Genomic DNA, 22351 nt, shown 5'->3' with positions numbered 1-22351 from the left:
GGGCAACTACCAGTTTGGAAGGTACTACTACATGTTATCCTGGTTAGAATCAAATTAATAGGAAAGAAACACCTCCTCTCCTAAAGAGAAATGTCTTTGGACTACTGCAAAACAAAAATTAGTTATCACACAAAGCTGTACATATACACAATCTATCTCTCCTTACAGTCTACTGATAAGCTTATGCCCAAGCCTATTACCCTTCAGCTAGAAAAGGGGCCAATCTTGTACATGGGTTTTCTGTACCTTCAACATACTCCATTCACATATATTAAAGTTTTTCTGTTTTGATCTGCTGTGTTTGGCTATGGTATCTGTGTTCCTTCTGCAGTGAATTCTAGGATGGCCAGGGCTCCTATAACTCTTCCTCAGAGAACAGTAGCTCACAGGGCAGTGCAAGGAGTGCAAGCACTAAATGTTCCCATGTACTCTGCAGAACAATCCCAGAAGACAGACAGGAGGCCTATTAACCTGCACGTGAGGGGTCAAGAATGCTGCCTGCCACAGCTGAGACTCACAGTACACAGTGTTCATCAAATGGGGAAGAAGTGGCACAATTCTTGGAAAATGGCTATAAAGAAGTGAGAGATGGCAAGAAAGGAAGAGTTGGAGTGAGTGGGGTTGGAGGAGGAATAAGGCTGACAGGTCACAGGAAAGCACGGTGCAGTCCCTTCCCCACGCTGCATGCACCTTGAGAAAACCTATTCTCAAAGGTCACCTTTCACCTGCCCATCCTGTCCCAATTTCCTGAGGAAAACCTGGAAAAAAGAAGGATCAGCTGACACGGAATTTCAGGACCAGGTTCCCACCTTACTCATTCACAGACTTTTACACTAGAAACCTGATCCAGAGCCCCAACAAAAGCTGGGAAGAGACACTGAAGAAGAGTCACAGCACTTAAAAGCTCAGAGCTGGAGAGAGGGGTTTGGGTTGGGTTGAGGTTTCCTTTCTCCAGGGACAGTGTCCAGCCCCTGCCACCTCCCTCCCTCAGCCGCTGTGAGCCTATGCATGACCAGAAGCAGCCAGCTAGGTCAAGCAGTTTCATATATTTATGAACATTTTTCAAATACCTCAAAAAAAAAACCTCCACAACAACAACAATTTTTTTTTTTAATTAGGAACCCAAGATCTAATAAATTATTTTAGAGATCCAGGACATTTGTCAAATCCTTGCTTTTGCTTGAAGTATGAACATCTGTATACAACTACTAACATTACTAAACATACCTGATTTACCTAGCACAGGTAGGAAGTAAAATGTACCATGAGAAGAATGGGCATGACTTTCGACTATTTGACACTATTAATTCTAAAATTCCCTAATAGACTTATTTACTTTCTTAATCAGGATATGCAATACATCAAAATCATTAACTTACCAGCTCACAGTCATCACTCCAGATATTATATACAGTTATATGCACTCAGGGATTATTGATATTTACACTCCTCTTTGAAGCTGAAAACAAGTAATTTACCCAAAGCCTCAAATCTAGTCAAGTATGTATACCCTGATCTATCAAATTCTTCATCTTGGATATTTTCTGAAGCTACTGCTCTTGCCTTTTTGCCTCCATTTTAAAAGCACTTCACCAACAGATGTACACTTAATTTTAAGTAAATTCAGTACTCTGAAATCCATAACTACATGCAAGATACAATAAGACAGTTCTTTTTAAAAACAAACATAATTTTTTAACTGTGCATGTAATACTCAGTTGCTGGAGAAATAATAAAGAAAACTGAAATCCTGTCAAAGATGATGATGTTAAAATTTAATGAATACCTTTCTATAATTCAGAATGCATGTGTACTTTCAAACATAAAAAGGAAAACATCCTATTTTGTAACAAGCTTTTAATCCTTGACAGTATATTATAAATGCCTGCCTATATTGATACTTACACACCTGCGTCATTTTTCATGCTGATCAGCACATCATGGATGTCCTGTAATTTATTCAACCATCCCAGAGTGTTGGACATTTACTTACTACCAATTTTTCAAGTTTCATAATCAACACTGTAAGGACTATCCAAATAAATATGCCTTCATGCAACTTTCTCATGTTTTCCACAGGACAAATTCCCAGATGTAGATTGCATGGTCACAGGACACATTTATTTCCAAGGATGATGGCGTGGGCATCCTGTAGATTGTATTAATTTGCATAGGCATTAACAACAGTGGATGTTTTCATTTGTCTCCTTAGCCAGTGAGAGGTTAGAAACAGCACTCACCTTTTTGCACTCCTATGACTAACAAGATTAGATTAAGGTTATGTGACCTTAATGTGATTATTATGTGATTATTAGCTTACTATATTTCTTCTTTGATGAATTGCCTTTTACCCAGTTTTTCTACTTTAAATGTGGACTGAATCTCAACTGCACCCATTTCTCCTTGTAAGATGGGGGTAGTAATACTACCTATCTTATACAACAGTTGTAAAAATTAGATGAATTAGCATAAGTGAAGTTTTATACCTGACACAAAATAAAGACTCATTGGATACTAGCCATTGTAATTACTAATGAATTAAGACTCAGCAGTTCTTTATATATTCAAGTGGCAATGCTTCTCAAACCTGACCACTAAAGTACACCTAATGGCAGAGAAACACTCATAGTCTCATGACATCGAAAAGTGCCAACCAGCATCTCAGAAGTACCAAATTTCCTTAAAATATCCAGCTTTATTTTAAATTTTTTTTTTCAACGTTTTTTTATTTATTTTTGGGACAGAGAGAGACAGAGCATGAACCGGGGAGGGGCAGAGAGAGAGGGAGACACAGAATCGGAAACAGGCTCCAGGCTCCGAGCCATCAGCCCAGAGCCTGACGCGGGGCTCGAACTCACGGACCGCGAGATCGTGACCTGGCTGAAGTCGGACGCTTAACCGACTGCGCCACCCAGGCGCCCCTCCAGCTTTATTTTAAATATTCTTGTAAATTTTACATTCTGCCCTAAATTATATCAATATTTGACTAAATATGTTTTCAACTAATTTGCTATTAAGTAACATTTAGGAATTAATTACAACTACAGCCTAATAAGGATAGTAACCCACTGTTTTTTCATGTAACGCCAAGTGGTATGCAAGTGGTACTTGTTTATTTAGTTTGCAGTTTTTCCAAATGCAGTTCAAATCTCACAGTCTTTTCCTTCATGGTATCCACCAATGGTATCCCCCTTGGAAAAACCCTCCTCAACCCAAGGATCAAATAAATATTATCTTACATTGTCTTTCATTATGTTTTACATGAATTATTTCTGCTATATAAAATTTTGTTTTGATGTGACAGAAATCTCATTTCCCCTTTCTTGCCATCCATCTTCACCCTCTTTCGCTCTGTCAAATGTACCCTAAACTACTGACGCTTTTAAAATGTGAGCACATTCTTAGCTACTCTTCACTAAATGACTTAGTGCTATATTAAAAATACAAATGAAAACATACTTTTGAGTTTTAAATTTTTTTAAGATCTTATTTTTAACTAGTCTCTACACCTAACATGGGGCTCAAACTTACAACCCCAAGATCAAAAGTCACATGCTCTACTGACTGAGCCAGCCAAGCACCCCTGTGTTTTAATTTATTATTTTCTGAAATAATTCAGAAAATAATTTATTTTATTCCAAAGCCTTTTTATTCTACTCTAATTTATATTGCTATTTCATCTTATATAATTTTCCCAAGGTGTTTCACCTCATTTTTATTTACATGTTTATATTTTTACTTAAAATTATATATATTTAAGGTGTATTATTTTATTTTTATGCAAAAAAATTGAAGAGCATTCTATAATTTTGGACACAGCATTTAATAGAAGAAATCTTTGAAACATCTGATGGTGGCAAAGATCCATCTGATTTTTCATGGCCACTACTGAATATCTTGAATTTGTAAAATAAAAATTCTATCCCTAATATACACCAATGCCAATCGGTGTGCTATGCTAGATCAGATAGTTATGACATGGCCAGATTAATGAGCTGCAGGAGTAAAGAAATGTGTTGATTGAACTCTCAAGCCTTTTTGATCCACAGTAGAGAGAGCAAGTGTTGATCTTTGCACCACTCCATCCTCTCTTCCCCACCTGTATATGTATATCTGCTCTTTTAGCCATAGCCACAAAATCAAGGACATGCTTCCACAAATGCAAAGCTAGAGTTGGACCAAGAGCAAACTCTTTTCCTTTGCATGTACATATACAGCAAATTAAATAATTACATTTTTTACTTACAAACACCTTCAAGTAGCTTTTTGCATTTTCAAAATGTTTCATGTTCTTGTTTTATTTTACAAAGGAGGTCAGTTAAAAAAAAAAAAAGAACAAAACAAGGGATATTTTAGAACAGCTGTCTCAGCATTTGAATTTTTCTCCCAGTAGTACAGTTTTTATCTCTCTTAAATGACTAACTCAATAAAAAATTTATTCCAATACTAGAATCCTTTAGTATGCTCTGGACTCAGCCCAAATGAAAACCAAAGAATAAATATTTTGACCTATTTAAAGTCCCTCAGAACCCAGATGATAAGAATGCATTCCCACATTGGGTACCTCCACAGTTTATTCTGAAGTAGTTGACAGCATGGCTGGTATGTGTTTCACTGGTACCTGTCCAATAATGATAGTATATCAGAACTGCACCCACCAAAAGTGTCATCACAAAACAAGGCATCTTGGCTTACAACTAGTTCCTAGGGCACGTCTGGGAAGCAAAATGCAGGAATGCACTGACGTACTGCCACAGCACAATTTGTCATAATAGGGATCCCAAATTGCTTTTAAAATTTATAAATGTCAACACCTCATGAGAGAGAGAAGAAAAACTTATTGCATGCCGTGTAGCAGTCATTAATCCAGTAACTTATAATAATTACCTCCTTCAGTCCTTACAACTAGCCTATAATGTAGTATTATTATACCAACTTATATATCTCTTGCCTAAAATGATACTACCTGTAAGTGGCCTACCAAGGTTTCAAGCTCAGGCAATCTAAATTAAGTGTTTTTTTCTTCACAAGTAAATGCCACTTACTGTCCCCAGTTAAGCTCCTTACCTTCACTTTCCAAAAAGCTTAGCAAAGAGCTAGTTCAGCAGGTCTGCACTCAGGAGAATACTCTCTCCCTAAATGTTTAGTAGAAGCTCCCATTTCTAAAAAGACTACCTCCTCACCCAGGAAGCTCATGGATATGTTCTGCCTCCATTTCCTTGTAAATAAGAGGATAATGACATGACAGGATCTAGGTTGGATCCTTCAATGGAAGCCCTTTCCCAGCTATACCCCATTCAAATCCACCTCACTGTGGAAGAATGAGACCTGGGAGATCTTGCACATACTGCTACTTATAAGCTCGTAAATTTCTGCCAATAAATTTTACTTTATTTTTGCACTATGTATGTATATGAGCACACATTGCTCCTTTGCCCAGCAACCACACTATATAACAACATATAGGGACCAAATCCATGAACAGCTTGCAATAGACTTAGGTACATTATACATTTATTTCACAAGGAAAAGCACTTCAATTTGATGATATTTTAGGCTAACTGCACACACTTCCTATACATAAAATGAGCATTTCAAGAAACAACTAATCTAGGAGGAATATAAACAATATTACAAATATCACTCACTATCCTAAGTTACATTCATTTTTACCACCTTCTATTCCATATAAAACATATCAGTTACAAATTTATAATCAATGAATATCTTCAATGACTCCATTTGTCAAATTAGGTCAAATGCTATGAGGGCAACCCACTCCTGTCAAAAGACTTTGCAGGAAAAGAATTTGTGCAGAGACACTGCCATCTGCTGGCTAATGATAACACACTGTCCATGAATCTCAAATTTGAGAACAAAAGTAATGAAATACATTAATATTTAAGCACCACTGTCCATGATACAATTTACAGAGTCTAATAGTGAGTTTTGATTATATGGGAATGATAAACACACACACTGTACATGTTTTAGCAAAAGCCAATATGCAATTTCAGGCTCTTTTACTACAACAAATACAGAACATTATATTCAATCTGCAAATAGTTTCAAAGCAAATTTCCACTTTAATTCTTTCAGCAATTTTTTGAATAATGTATGTCAATGCTGTTTATTTACATTTTAGATTCAATAAGGAATATTACCTCAATCAGAGATCAATTAGTAACCACAAGATAAACTTTTAAATGCTTTAAAAGTACTCTGAGCATGTATAGACACATATATTACTCTCCTCCCCTATAATGAAATTTTGGTTACAAACTAAATATCTTAAAGAACATAAATTTCAGAACATCTCTATCCTGTGCCTATAAAACATACTTATACATTAGTTTAGACCTCTCTATATAAACACTCTTGAAAACTATAAAAATAATTTTACTGGATTTTAAAAAGCACAGAGTAAGACATAAAAACAGCCTTGAAAAAAAAAATTCCACCAACACAGAAGTAGAGTGCATAAGAGGTGAGGGTCCCTGCATTATAAATCCCAAATTCATTCCACTGGCTATAGGCCATCATAATTAACCGTTTGTATCCTTCCATTTCTTTTTCTATTTACATATTCTTAGGATAGTTTAAAAAATGGTTTTTTTAAAGATAGCTTCACACTATAGAATATACTTGTCACTTTGATTTTTACTTTATAATATATTGTGAAGATCTTTCACATCAGTACATATAGATTTACCCCATTGTTTTTAACAGCTATACAGTAGAGATGTTCTAAAAATCTAGTCACCCCTAGTAACAATATTTTCACACTAGTGTAATGAGAGCAGTACTATAAATATCCTTGTGGAACTGGCCACAAGAACGGTTTTAGAATCCTTGACCTAAGTCATAAATCCGATACTGTTTCCAGGAAATAAAATACACATCACACATAATAAACAAATACTCTGCAGCATACGCATAGTTTTTATTTCTGCAAACTAACATTTAGAAGCAACTTGATTTTTTTTTTTTTTTTTTTTTTTATTTTTGGGACAGAGAGAGACAGAGCATGAACGGGGGAGGGTCAGAGAGAGAGGGAGACACAGAATCGGAAACAGGCTCCAGGCTCCGAGCCATCAGCCCAGAGCCCGACGCGGGGCTCGAACTCACAGACCGCAAGATCGTGACCTGGCTGAAGTCGGACGCTTAACCGACTGCGCCACCCAGGCGCCCCTAGAAGCAACTTGATTTTAAAGCTCACATGAGTCTACAACTGTACACAATAACAATCCAAATTATGTAATGTATTTGTAAAAATATGTACTGCCAACACTTTTCAGTGACTCAAAGAGAAATAATTAAAAACCGAAAGCTAAACCTATACAGAGGGAAAAATGCACATCATATATTCGTGAAAAACACTGAGTATTCACGTTTTTAACTATTTAAAAATATTCACCCTCCATTAAAAAACCATCGAAAGCTCACAAAAATTGTGAGCATGTAACCCTAAGAATAACACACTTACAACCATACAGCATCCCAGTGATCTTTCCTCTTTATACGACTCTTCCTTTATACCACTGAATCCCCAACTGAATATACAAATAACTCTATAAATAGCACATTTCCTTGAAGTTCAACCTTCCTCATTTGTGTTCAGTAATCCATACAACTCCAATGATTAGTTCTGCTTTGGGCTTAAGCCATAACATACAAATGGCATAAATAGGCAAACTTTTTCCTCCTTTCACTTAGCTATAAATTTATTCTGAATGTTTATTAATGAACAACACAACCACAAACACCCTAGCTATCATCAGGTTCCTTCCTGTTAAATTTACTGAAGCACATACTCTACTGTCTGCACATCTCCACACACGTTTTGTAAAACCATAGATCTATAGACTGAAACTGATTTTTAATAAGCTTTTCCCCCCTTGCAAACTGCTCAGTCCCAAAAGTCTATCACCCTCTGTTAAATGTGTAGCTAAGTGCATGAACGGATAATCTACAGTTGCGCTTTGACTTTCTGTTGAACATCCATTTCCCTCTGTGTCCAATTTCTATTTCCCCAAGACTGTAGTTTCCTTACCCTTTGGTTTCCCAGCTTTTGACTCAAGTCAAGACCATTGTACTTGGCATGGGTTTGGTTTCATAGCTATTACATCTGGGAATGGCAGGCAGAGAAACATTTTCTCTGTCTTTGCTTCAGAGAAATCCACTGAAGCAGAAGGCCTAGAACTGCTAATTTACTCACTGAGGATCACTTTGTCCCTAGATTCTATTGAGTGACTGAGACAACAGGCAGCTGGGAGCTGGACTCATGACATCCACTGAAAAAAATTCTTTCCATTGTTGTGCCTATTTGGCTTCTTCCTGTGGAGTTTCATAAATAAGAAACACCATTCATTTACTTCAAAGCTGAGTAATTAGAAAGTCTAAGAAAATACACTGGATTCAATCTGTTAGTATGTCAATAAGTTCCAGAAGGTAAATGGAGAAAATAAAGGGGGGAGGGGGGGACGGCTGGGAGGAGGAAAAAGCTCTCTTATAATGAAATCAACACAAACTACATTATTTAAGTCTAATAATAAAACTAAACTTTTCATGTGGCCATTGAAACTCTAAGTTTATAAACTTCCCAACCTCAAAATGTTTCTTTGAAAACACAGTGGATTGCACAGTCCAAATTTTCTTGATACGTAACCACATCAGTTATTTGGTAATTGAGTATGGACTTTAGTTTCTCCACTGCACAATTCAAAGAGTGCATACTTTCAGTAATATAGATCTGAATTTCCAACTCCTTTTCTTCATTTTCACATATGCTGTCTGACTGGCAGATCTCCAGTACCAACAAAAAGTAAAGTTTAACAGGAACTGAACAAGAATCTGTGCTCAGCACCAACATTTATCAATCCAGCACTGAGTGGCTGAATAAATCACAAACTGATTTAGCTTTGTCACAGACACAGTTCACCTCAATAGCACCAGAAAACACATCTGTATAGTAATTGAGCAAAAACACACAATGAATTGATCATAAAGAGACTATACCACAGAAATACCTTCTAAGACGTACTCCATGGACATTTACTGTATAAAGCAAATGTATGCACAAATCTAAGAACAGCAATTTATCTAGTAAGATATCTTGGTCATACTTACTCAAACTAAACGTTTTAGGGCTCAGGATTCAGCATTAATTATGATGGTCAGGGGTGTAGGAAGCATCAAAACTCAGGAAAACCTCTCCAACATTCTTTCTAATCAAATGTGAAATACTTAAGCATGAAATACATTTTCTAAAAATTATGACTTTGTATCTAAATGGATGTCATTTTAGAGACATAATCTAGACATTTAAGAACTTTTAACATTCAACATCAAGTATCTTACCAGAGCCACTTAGGGGGAAAATACATAACAGAGAAGAGTTTCACACAGGAGCTAAGGAAGGTTTGAATACTGTCTTCTTAGAAATTGCTTCCTTTACTGTCCCTTCAATCCCCTTCCAAGACAGCCTCCAATGTGTGTCGTTAGTGGTAAATTAATGTTGCACTTGTTCTTCAACTCAACTCTAGCAAACCCCCAAAATAGAAAAGTTTGCATTTGACTTTTTAAATATAGATGGTACATGCTCTTTGGTTGTTTGATTTTTAGAATGATATAAAATTAAGGGGTATTTAAGCACCATCTGCTCTCTTGCAACAATGGGCAATAATTTCCTGATTGTCTTACTTCATGTGCGTGTTTTAAATCTAGAGTATCCTTTATGATTACTACAGTTGATATTTTCTTATTTTATGTAGCCTTTGTTGCCTATGTATTCTTGCCCGTTTATATGTACAAACCAGGCTGGGTTTTATCCCCACTTTGTGCCATTCCTATTTCAAATATTTCATTATCACAGAATCGTTGACAAAAGTCATTTAGTTACTTTTTCCTGCCATGTATTCCAAATTCACTGGGATAATTCTTTATTAGGCCAAAGACTTGCAATTCTAAAGGAACTTATTAAAATTTATATGACCGATCCAATCCTTCAAATATGAGAACACAGATGCAAATGCTGTTATTTGAAAAAACAGAAACAATGATGGCATTAACTATCTTCCAATATGAACTGTGGTGAAATAAACTGAGATGGTGGGGCAGGCGGGGCCCGTCAACAAAGACAGGGCTAGAAACGTGAGAGTGCACCAGGTCCACCTTGCCGTCTGCTCTGCATGGAGGGAATGGAAATAGAGCAGTGAACTAAGGCATTCATTTTCAAAGTCCTGATTTGTTAACAAGATCTGTGCAATGAACTTTCATGCACTGCTGTGGTTCTATGATGCCCCTCAGAAAAAAATCCACTGCAAACCACCTGTCATACTCTATTGGGACAAGCTAGAAGATATTTCTAATAAATGTCTACACTCTAAAAATGTTTTACTGGCATACATGAAAAATACATTAAAAGGAAAGACATTAAAAGGGAAGGCATTAGAAAACAATGTGCACAATATTAACCAAATGTGTGTGGATTTTTAAAAAGATATAAACATATGCTGATATTTTTGAAGGGATATGCAAGTTATTCACAGGAAGGGATTAGAAGGGGTCATAAAATATTTTTCTGTACTCTAATTGTTTTTTTTAATATATGCACATGTATTTTTTTTATTTTTATACACTTTAACAAGGAGTATTTAAATAGTAATGTTAACAGTCATAGTGATTTCCTTTCAAATAATTTTCTGTAAAATTAAAAGGATTCTAGTACATGGACACACCATAATTTATTCAATGATTCCCATTTGTCATTAGACATTTTAGTTTTAATTTAATTTTTGCTAATAAAAATTGTACTATGACAATCATCTTCGTCAATGAACTTTTGCATACATTTCTGATTATTTCCTAGGAGTATAAGAATGGGTCAGCAGCATGGAGATGTCGATGGCTATTGATACATACTACCTACCTGCTTTTTGGGAATGCTTACACTGATGACACTACCACCTAACAGAAGTGCAGAGTGCCCACTCTAGCAATGACATTCTCATGAGCAATGGGAATTTTCCTTTTCTCTTTAATAATATGATAAGAAAAAGAAATCATTCACTATTACTTTGAATAATATAGAGGTTTGAGCAATTTTTCAATTTTATTTACCTGCAAAGAAACAGGTTTCATGCTATTTTAATAATCATCAGAACCATCCAATTTTTTAAAAATTAATACTTAAAGGATGACCCAGAATATACATTCCCAAGAACTAGAAATACTCGACCAAGAATCACTAGAATTATTACTAGGCCTTATAAAAATATCTGTTATGAAATTTAGAAAGTTGCTGGAAACTACCTATTTTTGTATCTTAACTCAAATAAAAACCTGGAGTATATGAAAGCCATGTGTGGACTATGGTCAAATTTAGCAGGAATCTCTAATACCCATGATGGGTTTTATTTCCAGGGATTTACAACACATGGTTTTTCCAATTCCACATGGAGCCCAAGAGCTACAGTATGGTTTTGAAGATGTAAGCAACAGCCCCTCCAGAGACAACCCCCTCAGCAGTCTGGCCCACAGAACCCCAAGCACTACTGGGTGATGTCACTTCTTTTCATACTTCCCTCATGTTGGCAGACAGTGAAAGTGAATGGGTGTGAGAAATCAGTAGAAGTATATAAAGCAATCCTTCTGTCCAGCCTGCTGCTAGCACTTATTCTGCAAATACTATCTCCACAGCCATGACTTCTCAACGCCTCAGGCCTAAACTCCACCAGCCTTCTCCAAATTAGTATCAGAGAGTTCCCAGACTTAGAAATGACCCATCATGGATCGCTTTTTTAAAATGTTTTCAGTGAGAAAGACACAGTGCTAGATGACTATCCCAGCTACACCGCCATCCTCATCACAGGGCTGATGAGGCCAGGGTCAAAGCCCTTCTGATGGGTAGGGAAAATGTGGTTCACAGAGGCAGGTTACACAGAACCAGAATTCTAACACAGGTCTGTGTGACTGGGTTGCTTTTTGTTTACCCGCACTCAAATTAGCCATCAAAACTCTCATTAGGGATGGAAGTGCTACACAGATGGAGCAATGAACCCCTGCATCTCTGACAATGTTATGAAAAATGAAACACTGGATTGCTCTTTCTAGACTTTGATTTTCAACACAAGCATTTCAGCTCTCTCATCTGGTGTCCAAAGAATAGACTTTAGGTCTGGTCCCCTTATGACTACAGGTTGCAGGTGTCAGTGATTCCTTGTGCCCATCTGGAGAGACAAGCCTCCCAACACTCTCCGAGGGCAAGTTGGCATTTTCCTCTGTCTCCACCAACCCAATCTTCCTTTCTATTGGACCAGGAACTGGCCCACTAAACTGACTCATCATCACTGGACAAAGAAACAGATTTCCCTTAGATCAGTCAGGCCCACCACTGAGCCAAGGTCAATTCCCCAAACTGGAATGCTGTAAAAAAGATGCACACGTCTACCAGTTCTCATCACAACTCTTCAAGGCTCCTTACATATTTACTTGCATTTATTTCTCATAATAACTATAAAGAAGCTATAATCTCCATTACACATATGAGAAAAGGGAGATTTGGACAAGTTAGTTACATACTGACTCCAATCACACAGCCAGTAAAAAGAAAAGTCAAAATTCTAATCAGTGCAACTAACCCCTGAACTTGTTGTATCCCTTCACCACTACATATCAATGCTTCCTTTCTACAGGAAGAAAATGAAGCTCAGCACAATTACACACACAGCCTGAGAGATTCAAGACAAACTGTATTACTCCCCAGAGGGTCTACCACCCCCACACCCTGTGTCACCTCCCTGGAGTGTGATTCAGACAGCGCAATCCTATGTGATCGCAGAACCTTAAGAACTGCTTCAGCTGTATTTCTAATTAAGTGTATTGAAAGGAGATGTAAGATATAATTAATTTTATAAAACTAACTTTGATATTATCACATGCTAAACTTAACACATGCTAAATTTTTCTTCCTTAAGATGTTCTAGACTTTCCTAAAGATTAAAAAATAATAGCAATAATAGTGAAATATATGTATACATGCTATGCAACCTTCATCCACTGTCCCCCAAACTACTGATATGTATGATTACAAGATAGACAATTCCCCAATATTAAGATTTCATTTCTTCATATTTTTAAATGACATTATAACTCTAAGTTGAAATTTCCCTTACTTAACCATTTACTCACTGCTCAACTCAAAAGTATAATAAAAATCAAAATATCAAACAATAAGGACACATAAAGCCATCATAAAAATTGCACTCAACAGCATAAGCAAGAAGACATACAACTATCGATACTGCCCTATTTAAATGCAGCACATGGGAAAAATGCAAACTGATTACTATAAATAAAATACAAAAAATAATGCCTGGAAGAATTAGCTATAAGCACTAAACTTTGTATATTGTGCCACAAAGAATTATTTAGTGCTGTAAACTAACATGTTGGAAATCATCCAGAAGACACTCTTGTTTTGTCTTCCTTGTTTTAGAAAGAGGCAAAAACTATTACTGGCCATAGCTTGTAGGGGATAAAATTACAGTAAATTAAAAATAATAGTCATGGCTAACCAAGGGAGAAAATTAAGACTTGGCTTCTTTATAATATGAGACTTTTTCAGGGTCTGCCTAACTGGGGACACTTTTCCTCTTTGAATTGGCTAATACTCTGATTCTTCTAATTGCAAAGGTGTAGAACTATTAGAACAATAATAGGGAATAATCACAGGATTCATCACCCATTCTTTATTCCCTTTGATATTTATACCAATACTTATTCAGCTATATATTTTCATTACTTTCAGCTTTCTGCCTGAATATGGTCCCTGGTGCTGCCACACAGAGTGCTCCCAGGGGCTTGTGGGAAATTTCTACACTACAGTTATGACCAGCAGTTAGAAAGAAGAGTGTTCTATCACCTTGCTCAGAGCAGAGGGAGGATAGATTGTGGATCCACAGATTAAAGTCTAATTATACCCACTGACCTAAGTGATATCCCATTAAAACTTTCTTTTGATTCAAAGAGGTCACATCAAATGATCAAGTAAGCAGTACTCCCATACCAAAGCTTCAAATTGGGCATCTGCACATACTGCTCTTGTTGCATCAGCAGAGAAGGGTATCTCAAAGGAAAGGGAACAATGACTTGGATTGGTATGCCTTATTTAAGAAGTCCCAATTCACACTTAGCTCTTCCACCAGGAAACAAACATCACCTGGGCCAAGGGTTCAGATCCCACTTTTCCTAAGTACTCCTTTAACTAGCTTTTTCTTAAAATTACCACATTTTATCAAAAGACTTAAACTAAGGCCTGAAAAACAGACAATACAAGGGTGCCTGGGTGATTCAGTCAGTTAAGGCATCTGACTCTAACCATTTATTCATTGCTCATACTCAAGTATAATAAAAGTCAAAATATCAAATAATAATAATAATAAGAGACAAATAAACCCATCATAAAAATTGCACTCAACAGTGTAAACAAAAAGGCATACTATTCGGCTCAGGTAATGACCTGGTCATGAGATCCAGCCCCGCAAAGTGGTCCTTGCTATGCATGGAGCCTGCTTGGGATTCTCTCTCTCCCTCTTTCTCTGCCCATCCCCAGCTCGCACATGCGCTCTCTCCCTCTCAAAATAAACTAAAACTTAATAACAACAACAACAACAACCAAAAAAAAACCCAGATAATACCTTGATTTCAGTTTAGCAACTAAACATCAGTGTCATAAACCATATACCTCAACTCCCCAAATCCAGCAAATTTAAGTTAGTAATAAATCAAACTGGGCTCCCTAGTTCTGAGGACTCAAGTCCCAGATATCTCCCCTACAGACACAATATATACTAATCAACTGACTTTCTACTATACTACTTGAAGTCTCAGATTTTCTGAATCTCACAATTCAATACTTTATCAGAATAAAATGAGGGATATAATATGAATATTTTCTTTCTTAATACTTATTCCAGATATATAAGTACTAATTCCCCAGTCAGAGTACAAGCTCCAAAGGACATGCCTTCATATGATTCTGTTTCTCTACATGGTATTTTGTACTCTATGTTGCGCTACCAAGACCCAGTAAATGGAAACAAAATAGAGGTAAAAAGAAAAAAAAATGGAGAAAATCTCTGGGCTCACAAAGTTCATATTATATATGCCACATCAGATAGCCAAAATTAGAATGCAGGGACTGTGAGTCTACATTTTCCTTCTTTCACGTGCTCTAAGAATAGAGAAATCTCGTGATCTAAAGCATAATAAAATATAACATAGGGACTAACCATTAAAATGATTTCTGATTGTTTTAAAAAAGACTGCCCAAGATTAAAGATTTTTTGGAAGGATTCTACCTGATTTAAGAATAGTGAAATCTAATTTTAGAAAAGGACTGAAATAGGGGCACCTGGTGGCTTAGTCAGTTAAGCATCCGACTTCAGATCAGGTCATGATCTCACGGTTCATGGGTTCGAGCCCCACATGGGTCTTTGTGCTGAAGGCTCAGAGCCTGGATCCTGCTTCAGATTCTGTGTTTCCCTCTCTCTCTGCCCCTCCCCAACTCATGCTCTGTCTCTCTGACTCTTGAAAATAAATAAACATTTAAAAAATCTTAATAAAAAAAACCTGAAATATGAAATGGAATGAAGCCATATCACAGCTCTTGTATGTAAGACAATAATCAAAATCCCTTCTAGATTAAAGGGAAATCAACTTCAAAATTCTATCTTTTTAAACTTGCTGAAACATTTGAGGATTCAAATGTCAAAATGCTTTAAAATTATATTGTGAAGTAATGTTCCTGAAGTTCATGAGAGAACATTCCCAGATCTGCGGTGCAATTTTTCAAATTTCTGGCATATCATGTTAGTAGATTATCACTTAAAATAAAATTGATTTAAAATAAGAAGTATCATTTTGAAGCCACCAACTATTACCTTTCCTCCCAAGAAGATAACATTATTTACCATGCCATAGATAAGTTTCTCACACTGCACACATGGTCATAAATACACTACTGATGGTGTAGGCCAGATATGACTGTCTCCAAGACAATGATTCTTTTTTACTCAAGAAAATCAGTACAGTAAATAACTTTTCTTCCCTTCAAGACAATCACAGTGCTTGAGGCTGCTGCGACACAAAAACAAAATATCTTCACAAATGTCTCCAAACAGTCAAGCTGAAAATCTAAGCCAAAGTTTCATTTAACAGCCTGTCAGTTTTTTGATGTGAAGCTAATGAATGCAGTGGCAAACAAATCCATCAAACCTAACATCAAAACAACTGCACTTCATCCTACCAAACGGAAAAATGAAATACAACCTGCAGGCCAGCTCTTTGATCCAGCCTAGCCAGGAAGCGGACAAGTGCCACCACAGCTGCCACAGAGAAGTAACCATGGACTCCATTTAACCACAGGAGAGAACGATCCAGAAATGGGAAACATTCATCTCAAATATGCACCAAAATTTTCTTTCAATTGCTAAAGCATTTCATAGTTTTAAATCTCTACCAGAAAAAAATGTAGCATTTTACACTAGATCACTCTGATGTTCAAACCGATAAAGATGCCTAAAATAACTAACGATGGTATGTTCCACTCATACTTCAGTTTTGAAAATGGAGGTTTATTAAAAGCCCTTCTGTTCTTTATGAAAGCTCCCTAAAGACAAAGAAAACATGCCCATCTTCTTTGTACAAACATGTAGCACAATCCTGTTGCAAAGGAGGAACTCACCAAGCACTCTCTGAAGCTGAACTCTGCCTAAGCCAGTAGGCAAATGGGCATGTAGCAACCTAGAACAATCCTCTCAATTCTTCTTCAGTGAAAACCTTACCTCTGAACAATGAAATGGGGGAAAATTACATAACCCCCTTCTTAGGTAGGTGAGTTCTCTTAAAGGCAAAGCCCTTCTGTTCTGGAGTATCATGCAGGATTTTTCTGAATAAAATCACCAATATCTCCAATATTATCAGTGAGCCTGGGGTTATCTTTTCAAAACCTAGTGTTTTGGTGTATTTTTCAATTAAATATAGGATTTTGTAAAGTTCTTTCCTAAGTTGTCAAATTAGAAATATTGGTTTGTAATATGTAAAATATAACCAGAACAGACCCCACATTCTGCACCACATTAACTTCTGTCCCACAAAGGGACACTGTTGGGAGTTTTTACATACCCATATGAACCCAATGTGACAGGTAAAGAAGACCTCATTGCACCTAGTGCTTCCACTAGGAAAAAGCATGCCATTATTTTTTTTAATTATCTGTCCCCCGCAAAAAGCATAACTCATCATCACTTGTGAATAACTATTTCTTAATAGCTATCATTTAGAATAAACTGGATATGGCAAAGAATTAAGGCAAAAATTTGTTAGTTTAAGAATTAATTTTGGGCACCCTCAAAGCCACAAGTCTTTTAAGTGCAGTTTATAATTAATCCATTATACATTTGTCCTTAAAAAAAAAAAAACATAAAAACTAACTGCCTAATGCACAAATTTTCCCGAGACTAAAAGCTACACACGCATGCATGGACAGCATGCACATACACATGATACAAGAGTGTGTAAAGAAACAGCTTTGGAGATCAATAAAAATGTGTCAGATAAATTATAAAGACACCAACATATGCACAAAAATGCCATCACAGCATCCTACAATATAAGATAATTTATTTTTCTGAGAATAGCCAAGATAATATTAAAATTGAGGGGTATAATTTAAGAAAGCATAAGTATGTTTTAGTGAAACATTCAAAACTGTATCCATTACAATTTAGCTTCCAGTTTTTTGTTGTTGTTTAAATAACCTTGTTTTTCACTTCATTTTATTTATTCTTTAAGTTTATTTTATTTATTTATTTTGAGAGAGGGAGAGGCAGAGAGAAATGGAGAGAGAAAATCCCAAGGAGGCTCCATGCTTGTTAGCACAGAGCCAGACCCGGGGCTCAATCTCATGAACCATGAGGTCATGACCTGAGCCAAAATCAAGGTCAGATACTCAACCGACTGAGCCACCCAAGGTGCCCCTAGTTTCCAGTTTTTATGCAGAATAACTAAATTAGTTACATCTACTCAAAGTAGATTCTTAATATATCAGCATGTCAATTATTAATTGGAACTCCGTGGTAGACAGAATATTGCCCCCACCTTCGCACCCCTACCCCCAACAACAAAGACATCCATGTCCTATTCCCTATAATTTGTAAATATGTCATCTTATATGACAAAGGGGATTTTGTGGACTGCCTGCTCTGAAATGTAGAAGACCACCTGGAAGGACATGAGAGATATCTCTAGGAGCAAAGACCTGGCTGACAGGCAGCAAAAAAATGGGAATTCAGTCCTACAACTGTAAGGAACCAAATTCAGCCAACAATCTGAGCAAGGGAATGGATTCTTCACTAGAATCCCAGTTAGAAATGTAGCCCTGCAAACACCCTGATTTTTGCTTAGTGAAACTAATATCAGACATACAACCTACAGAGATGGTAAGTGAGTATTGTTTTAAATCACTACTTTTACGGCAATTTGCTCCAGTAGCAATAGAAAACAAATACATTTCTCAGAGCAGCACCACCTCACCAAAATAAGGAAAGGGTGGAGACAACACCTAAAAACATCTCAAACACATGCAATCTAGTGCACTATTTACCCAAAACTGCAGTATAGCCATTGAACAATTTTGTACCTAGCAAAATTCCAGAACCAAGACAGTCATATTCCTTAACTAAATTGAATGATACAAATCAATGCAGCATGAATGGATATCCACATACCCAAGGTTTTCTTCCTCTCATAACAGATCTATGGGTGGAGAGGTATTTCTAATTTATATAGGAAGGAACAAACAAAATAAACAATTTTCCTAATGATATATGACTAGCCAGAAGAAAAGTTGGGCCTTAGATCCCTGCTTCCTCCACCACAGCACACTACTTCTTACAGTCCCACAATCCTAGGCTCTGTCAGCTGGGATTTCAGAGGACCACTGCCCACCTCTCTTACTTGGTCACACCCCAGTCCCATTCTACATTAACAAAGAAATGTGGAAACCCACCCAGGACATTTTAGCCTTGAGGAGAAACTAATCTGGCCAATACCGTGAACTAGATCTGAAACTCAGAGTAAACAAGCACCAGCTAATTTTCTGATAACCGAACAGCTGTGATAGCTGACTTACTCTGTCAATGATTAAAACTGCAAACCACAGGGGCACCTGGGTGGCTGAGTTGGTTAAGCATCCGACTTCAGCTCAGGTCATGATCTCGTGGTTTGTGGATTTAAGCCCCACATTGGGCTCTGTGCTAACAGCTCGGAGCCTGAAGCCTGCTCCAGATTCTGTGTCTCCATCTCTCTCTGCCCCTCCCCCACTCACGGCTCTGTCTCCCAAAAATGAATAAATGTTAAAAAAAAAATTGTTAATAAAAAAAATAATGCAAACCATAAAATAACATACCTTGCTATTACTATGGGTATATGGCTCTGTTTCAATGTAGATCCAAGCACTACCTCTCTGTGAAAACACTGCAGGTAGCTGGCCAAGGTACATACACTGAGTTTCCTATTTTTTTTATTAGGTTTATTATAATATGAAGGATCCATAATGGGAAGAAGTAGTTCAGTTCTGTTCCTTTCTAAATTACCCCTCATAAATAGAAATTACTCAGAACAGAAAAAGTCTTCTAATAGCAGGAGCTTTCCTTTTTTCATAAATCCATACAAATGGTTCCTAGGCTGCCAAAGGGCTCTACTTTTATTTTAATATATTATGTAATTTTCTAAATACACATGTAAATCAAACCTGGTGTTCTTTTCCCTGAATATATTTCTAAGTTCACAATGGTTCCACATACAAGCTTTATCAATGTGGAATGAAAAACACTCACTTATACCATGCAGTGGCCAAGATACAGCCACATAAGCTGTTATGTCATTTTCCACTAAATCTGTGTCAATTTTACACACTCCGTAAAATACACAGTTTCATTCATAGCTGCCCTCTGCCAGCCTATACCCTTGCCTTCAAAGCCATAGGAAAGAAAGCAACTTAATGTAAGCTACCATCTCTTTGAAGATGTCCTCTATTTAACACCACAGGGGGAAATTAATTAAATTTAATGGAAGTTGTTTCTTGTGAATGAAAATACACAGTATGTGAACTAAATTAAATATACTGAGCAGGAAATGCAAAAGTCTGTACAAATGCAACATAAAGACACATTTCTTATTAAAGTATATTCTGCATTACTTTCAAGAAATTTATTTCTGCACTAAGGGAAGTTTTAATCATTTCTTCTTACCACCCTCCCTCAACCTCTTACTATAATTTTTACAGACATTTTCATCTATAAGTAGTTGTTTTCTAAGCCATGGAACTAAATTCCATATTTAGTTAGGTAAAGACTTGGCTCTTTACCTAACATGGAGCCACAGGGAGCCACTGGGAAATCTCACAAAAAAATAATTGGTGGCTTTAAGAAAGGAAGCAAACATCAGTTGCATAAAATTACCTCTCAAAGTAAACTTCTCCACAAAAATCTCAAAACAGAAAACTATAGCTACAAATGATAACACATGCCATGTAAAACAAATATATCTAGTCTGAAAATAAATTACCATGGTGCGAGGCACACAGTATCAATGAAGGGAAAAAAAGTGCTGCATATGATCTTAGATTTCCCACCACAATAACCAGAATACACATTTAATTTATGCCTTATTTTTGAGGCATAACTTACCAATTTAGCAACCTTCCCATAGTCAATCCATCTGACTGTAGCAAAATTTGTAGATTCTGCACAGTTGAAACCATGATTAAAACCAGCATGGTAGCCATATGGAAAAGTAATCATAAATTCTCCAGCCTCCTGAGTGATCTGCAGGGTACAAAACATATAATATTTTCAATTATCAGACTTTCCAAATTGCAAAGACAATGAAAATATATTTCCTATTTAAAAAAAAGAAAAAAAATGTCATGATATCAGAGCTATCTAGTATAAAAGAAGTTCCCCCAGATCTTTATCCAATCCTTCAATAGTTTTTCAGGAAACTTTAAAGACTTTTCTAAACAGGGTGTGACCTTCTGGCAATGTAATTCCCTCATTCAATCCATAATCAAAGATATTTTATTTTATTTGAAGCTGTCTTTAAGTTATCCAAGTAAATTTGTTCATATTAGCAATCAATGTGCATATTTTTAATACCTTAAAAAATCATGTTACTGGAGTTATTTCACAGGACATATTTTGACCGATGTTTGTTAGAGCTAAAAAAAAAAACTTCAATAATGCATGCTCAACAGGCTTTACTATTAATTCTATTGCTAAAGAGTTGGTGGTATTCACCAAATTATTCTTCCATAATATTCAGAAAACATTTAATTAACTGTGTTCCATTTAATAGTAAAATTTCTATCAAAGAATTATTCAAATATGTATGTGTAAGTGCATCTTCAAATATAATTAAAGTAACTTGAATAAACCAGTCAGAGATTAAAGACCAACATGAAAAATATACTTATTCCACTCCTATTTATTAGGCTAAAGACATGGCTTTCTATAATTACCAAAACACACAAAATACACCATGAGCTATAGAAAAATAGTAAAACAAAATTTTTTGGTGTTTTTTTTTTTAATTTACCTATACTATTATGGACTATCAAATTTATTATCCATGGTTCATTTTCAGTCCTAAAATGTTGAGAAATTAATATGTGGGTATGTACATGTATGTAAACATTCAGGAGGCATACTGTATAAAGAAATAACAGTTGTATACAGTGCAACTCGGTTGCCATTTTAGGGATGCTAAAATGTTGTAAAAGTATTTTCTTTCCCAACAATCCTGAAATTTATCTCATCATCTTCTCCCCCATGACAGCCCAGCAGGTGTTCTATCGCAATGAGCAGCAACTCAGTTGCCACCTGGCAGGCAGAGAATGGCTATCAGTGTTCAACACGGTTCCGGTTCCATCATTTTGAGCCACATGAGAACACAGCCTGGTTCTCTCCTTTCCTGGTCTCACTGAATTTCATTAATTATAATTGTGCTTGGAAACTAGGCACTTCCCTGTACTTTGTGATAAAACAAAACTCACCCTGATCACCTGTTTATAACCCTGCATAGATGGGGGAAGAGGGTGCAGCTGCTGCCTTTGGGATAAGGAGACTATCTTCACTGCTCCACTGAATGCCACCTACAATCTTTTTCTACTCTACCTAGAAAATCTTGCTCTTGCCATGTTGAAAAAGAGCACCTGTTCCTATTGAATGGGACTCTAAATTTTATGCTTCTGTATAATTTCTAGAAACAGGTCAGTCCCAGTTTACCA

The 22351-nt window shown here is 36.4% G+C and overlaps 1 protein-coding gene across 10 annotated transcripts in view; it reads right to left on the bottom strand.

Moving 5' to 3' along the window:
• Window positions 1-22351, bottom strand: part of KDM4C (lysine demethylase 4C) — a 432720-nt gene that overhangs the window by 281591 nt on the left and 128778 nt on the right. For 9 of the 10 annotated variants that reach the window (XR_006196163.1, XM_042914120.1, XM_042914121.1 and 6 more), the window contains exon 9: window positions 20754-20891. Coding sequence is in view for 9 of the 10 variants with exons in the window: in XM_042914120.1 (XP_042770054.1) it covers window positions 20754-20891 (138 nt within the window). In the remaining variant the exon portion in view is untranslated. Of the gene's footprint in view, window positions 1-283; window positions 2150-20753; window positions 20892-22351 lie in introns of those variants that run through there. The other variant, XM_042914128.1, reaches the window with a different exon arrangement.

Source organism: Panthera leo, chromosome D4 (genome assembly GCF_018350215.1).
Source record: "Panthera leo isolate Ple1 chromosome D4, P.leo_Ple1_pat1.1, whole genome shotgun sequence".
Lineage (NCBI taxonomy): Eukaryota > Metazoa > Chordata > Mammalia > Carnivora > Felidae > Panthera > Panthera leo.
Note: the sequence above shows the minus strand (reverse complement) of the source record. Positions and strands in the feature narration are given on the sequence as shown.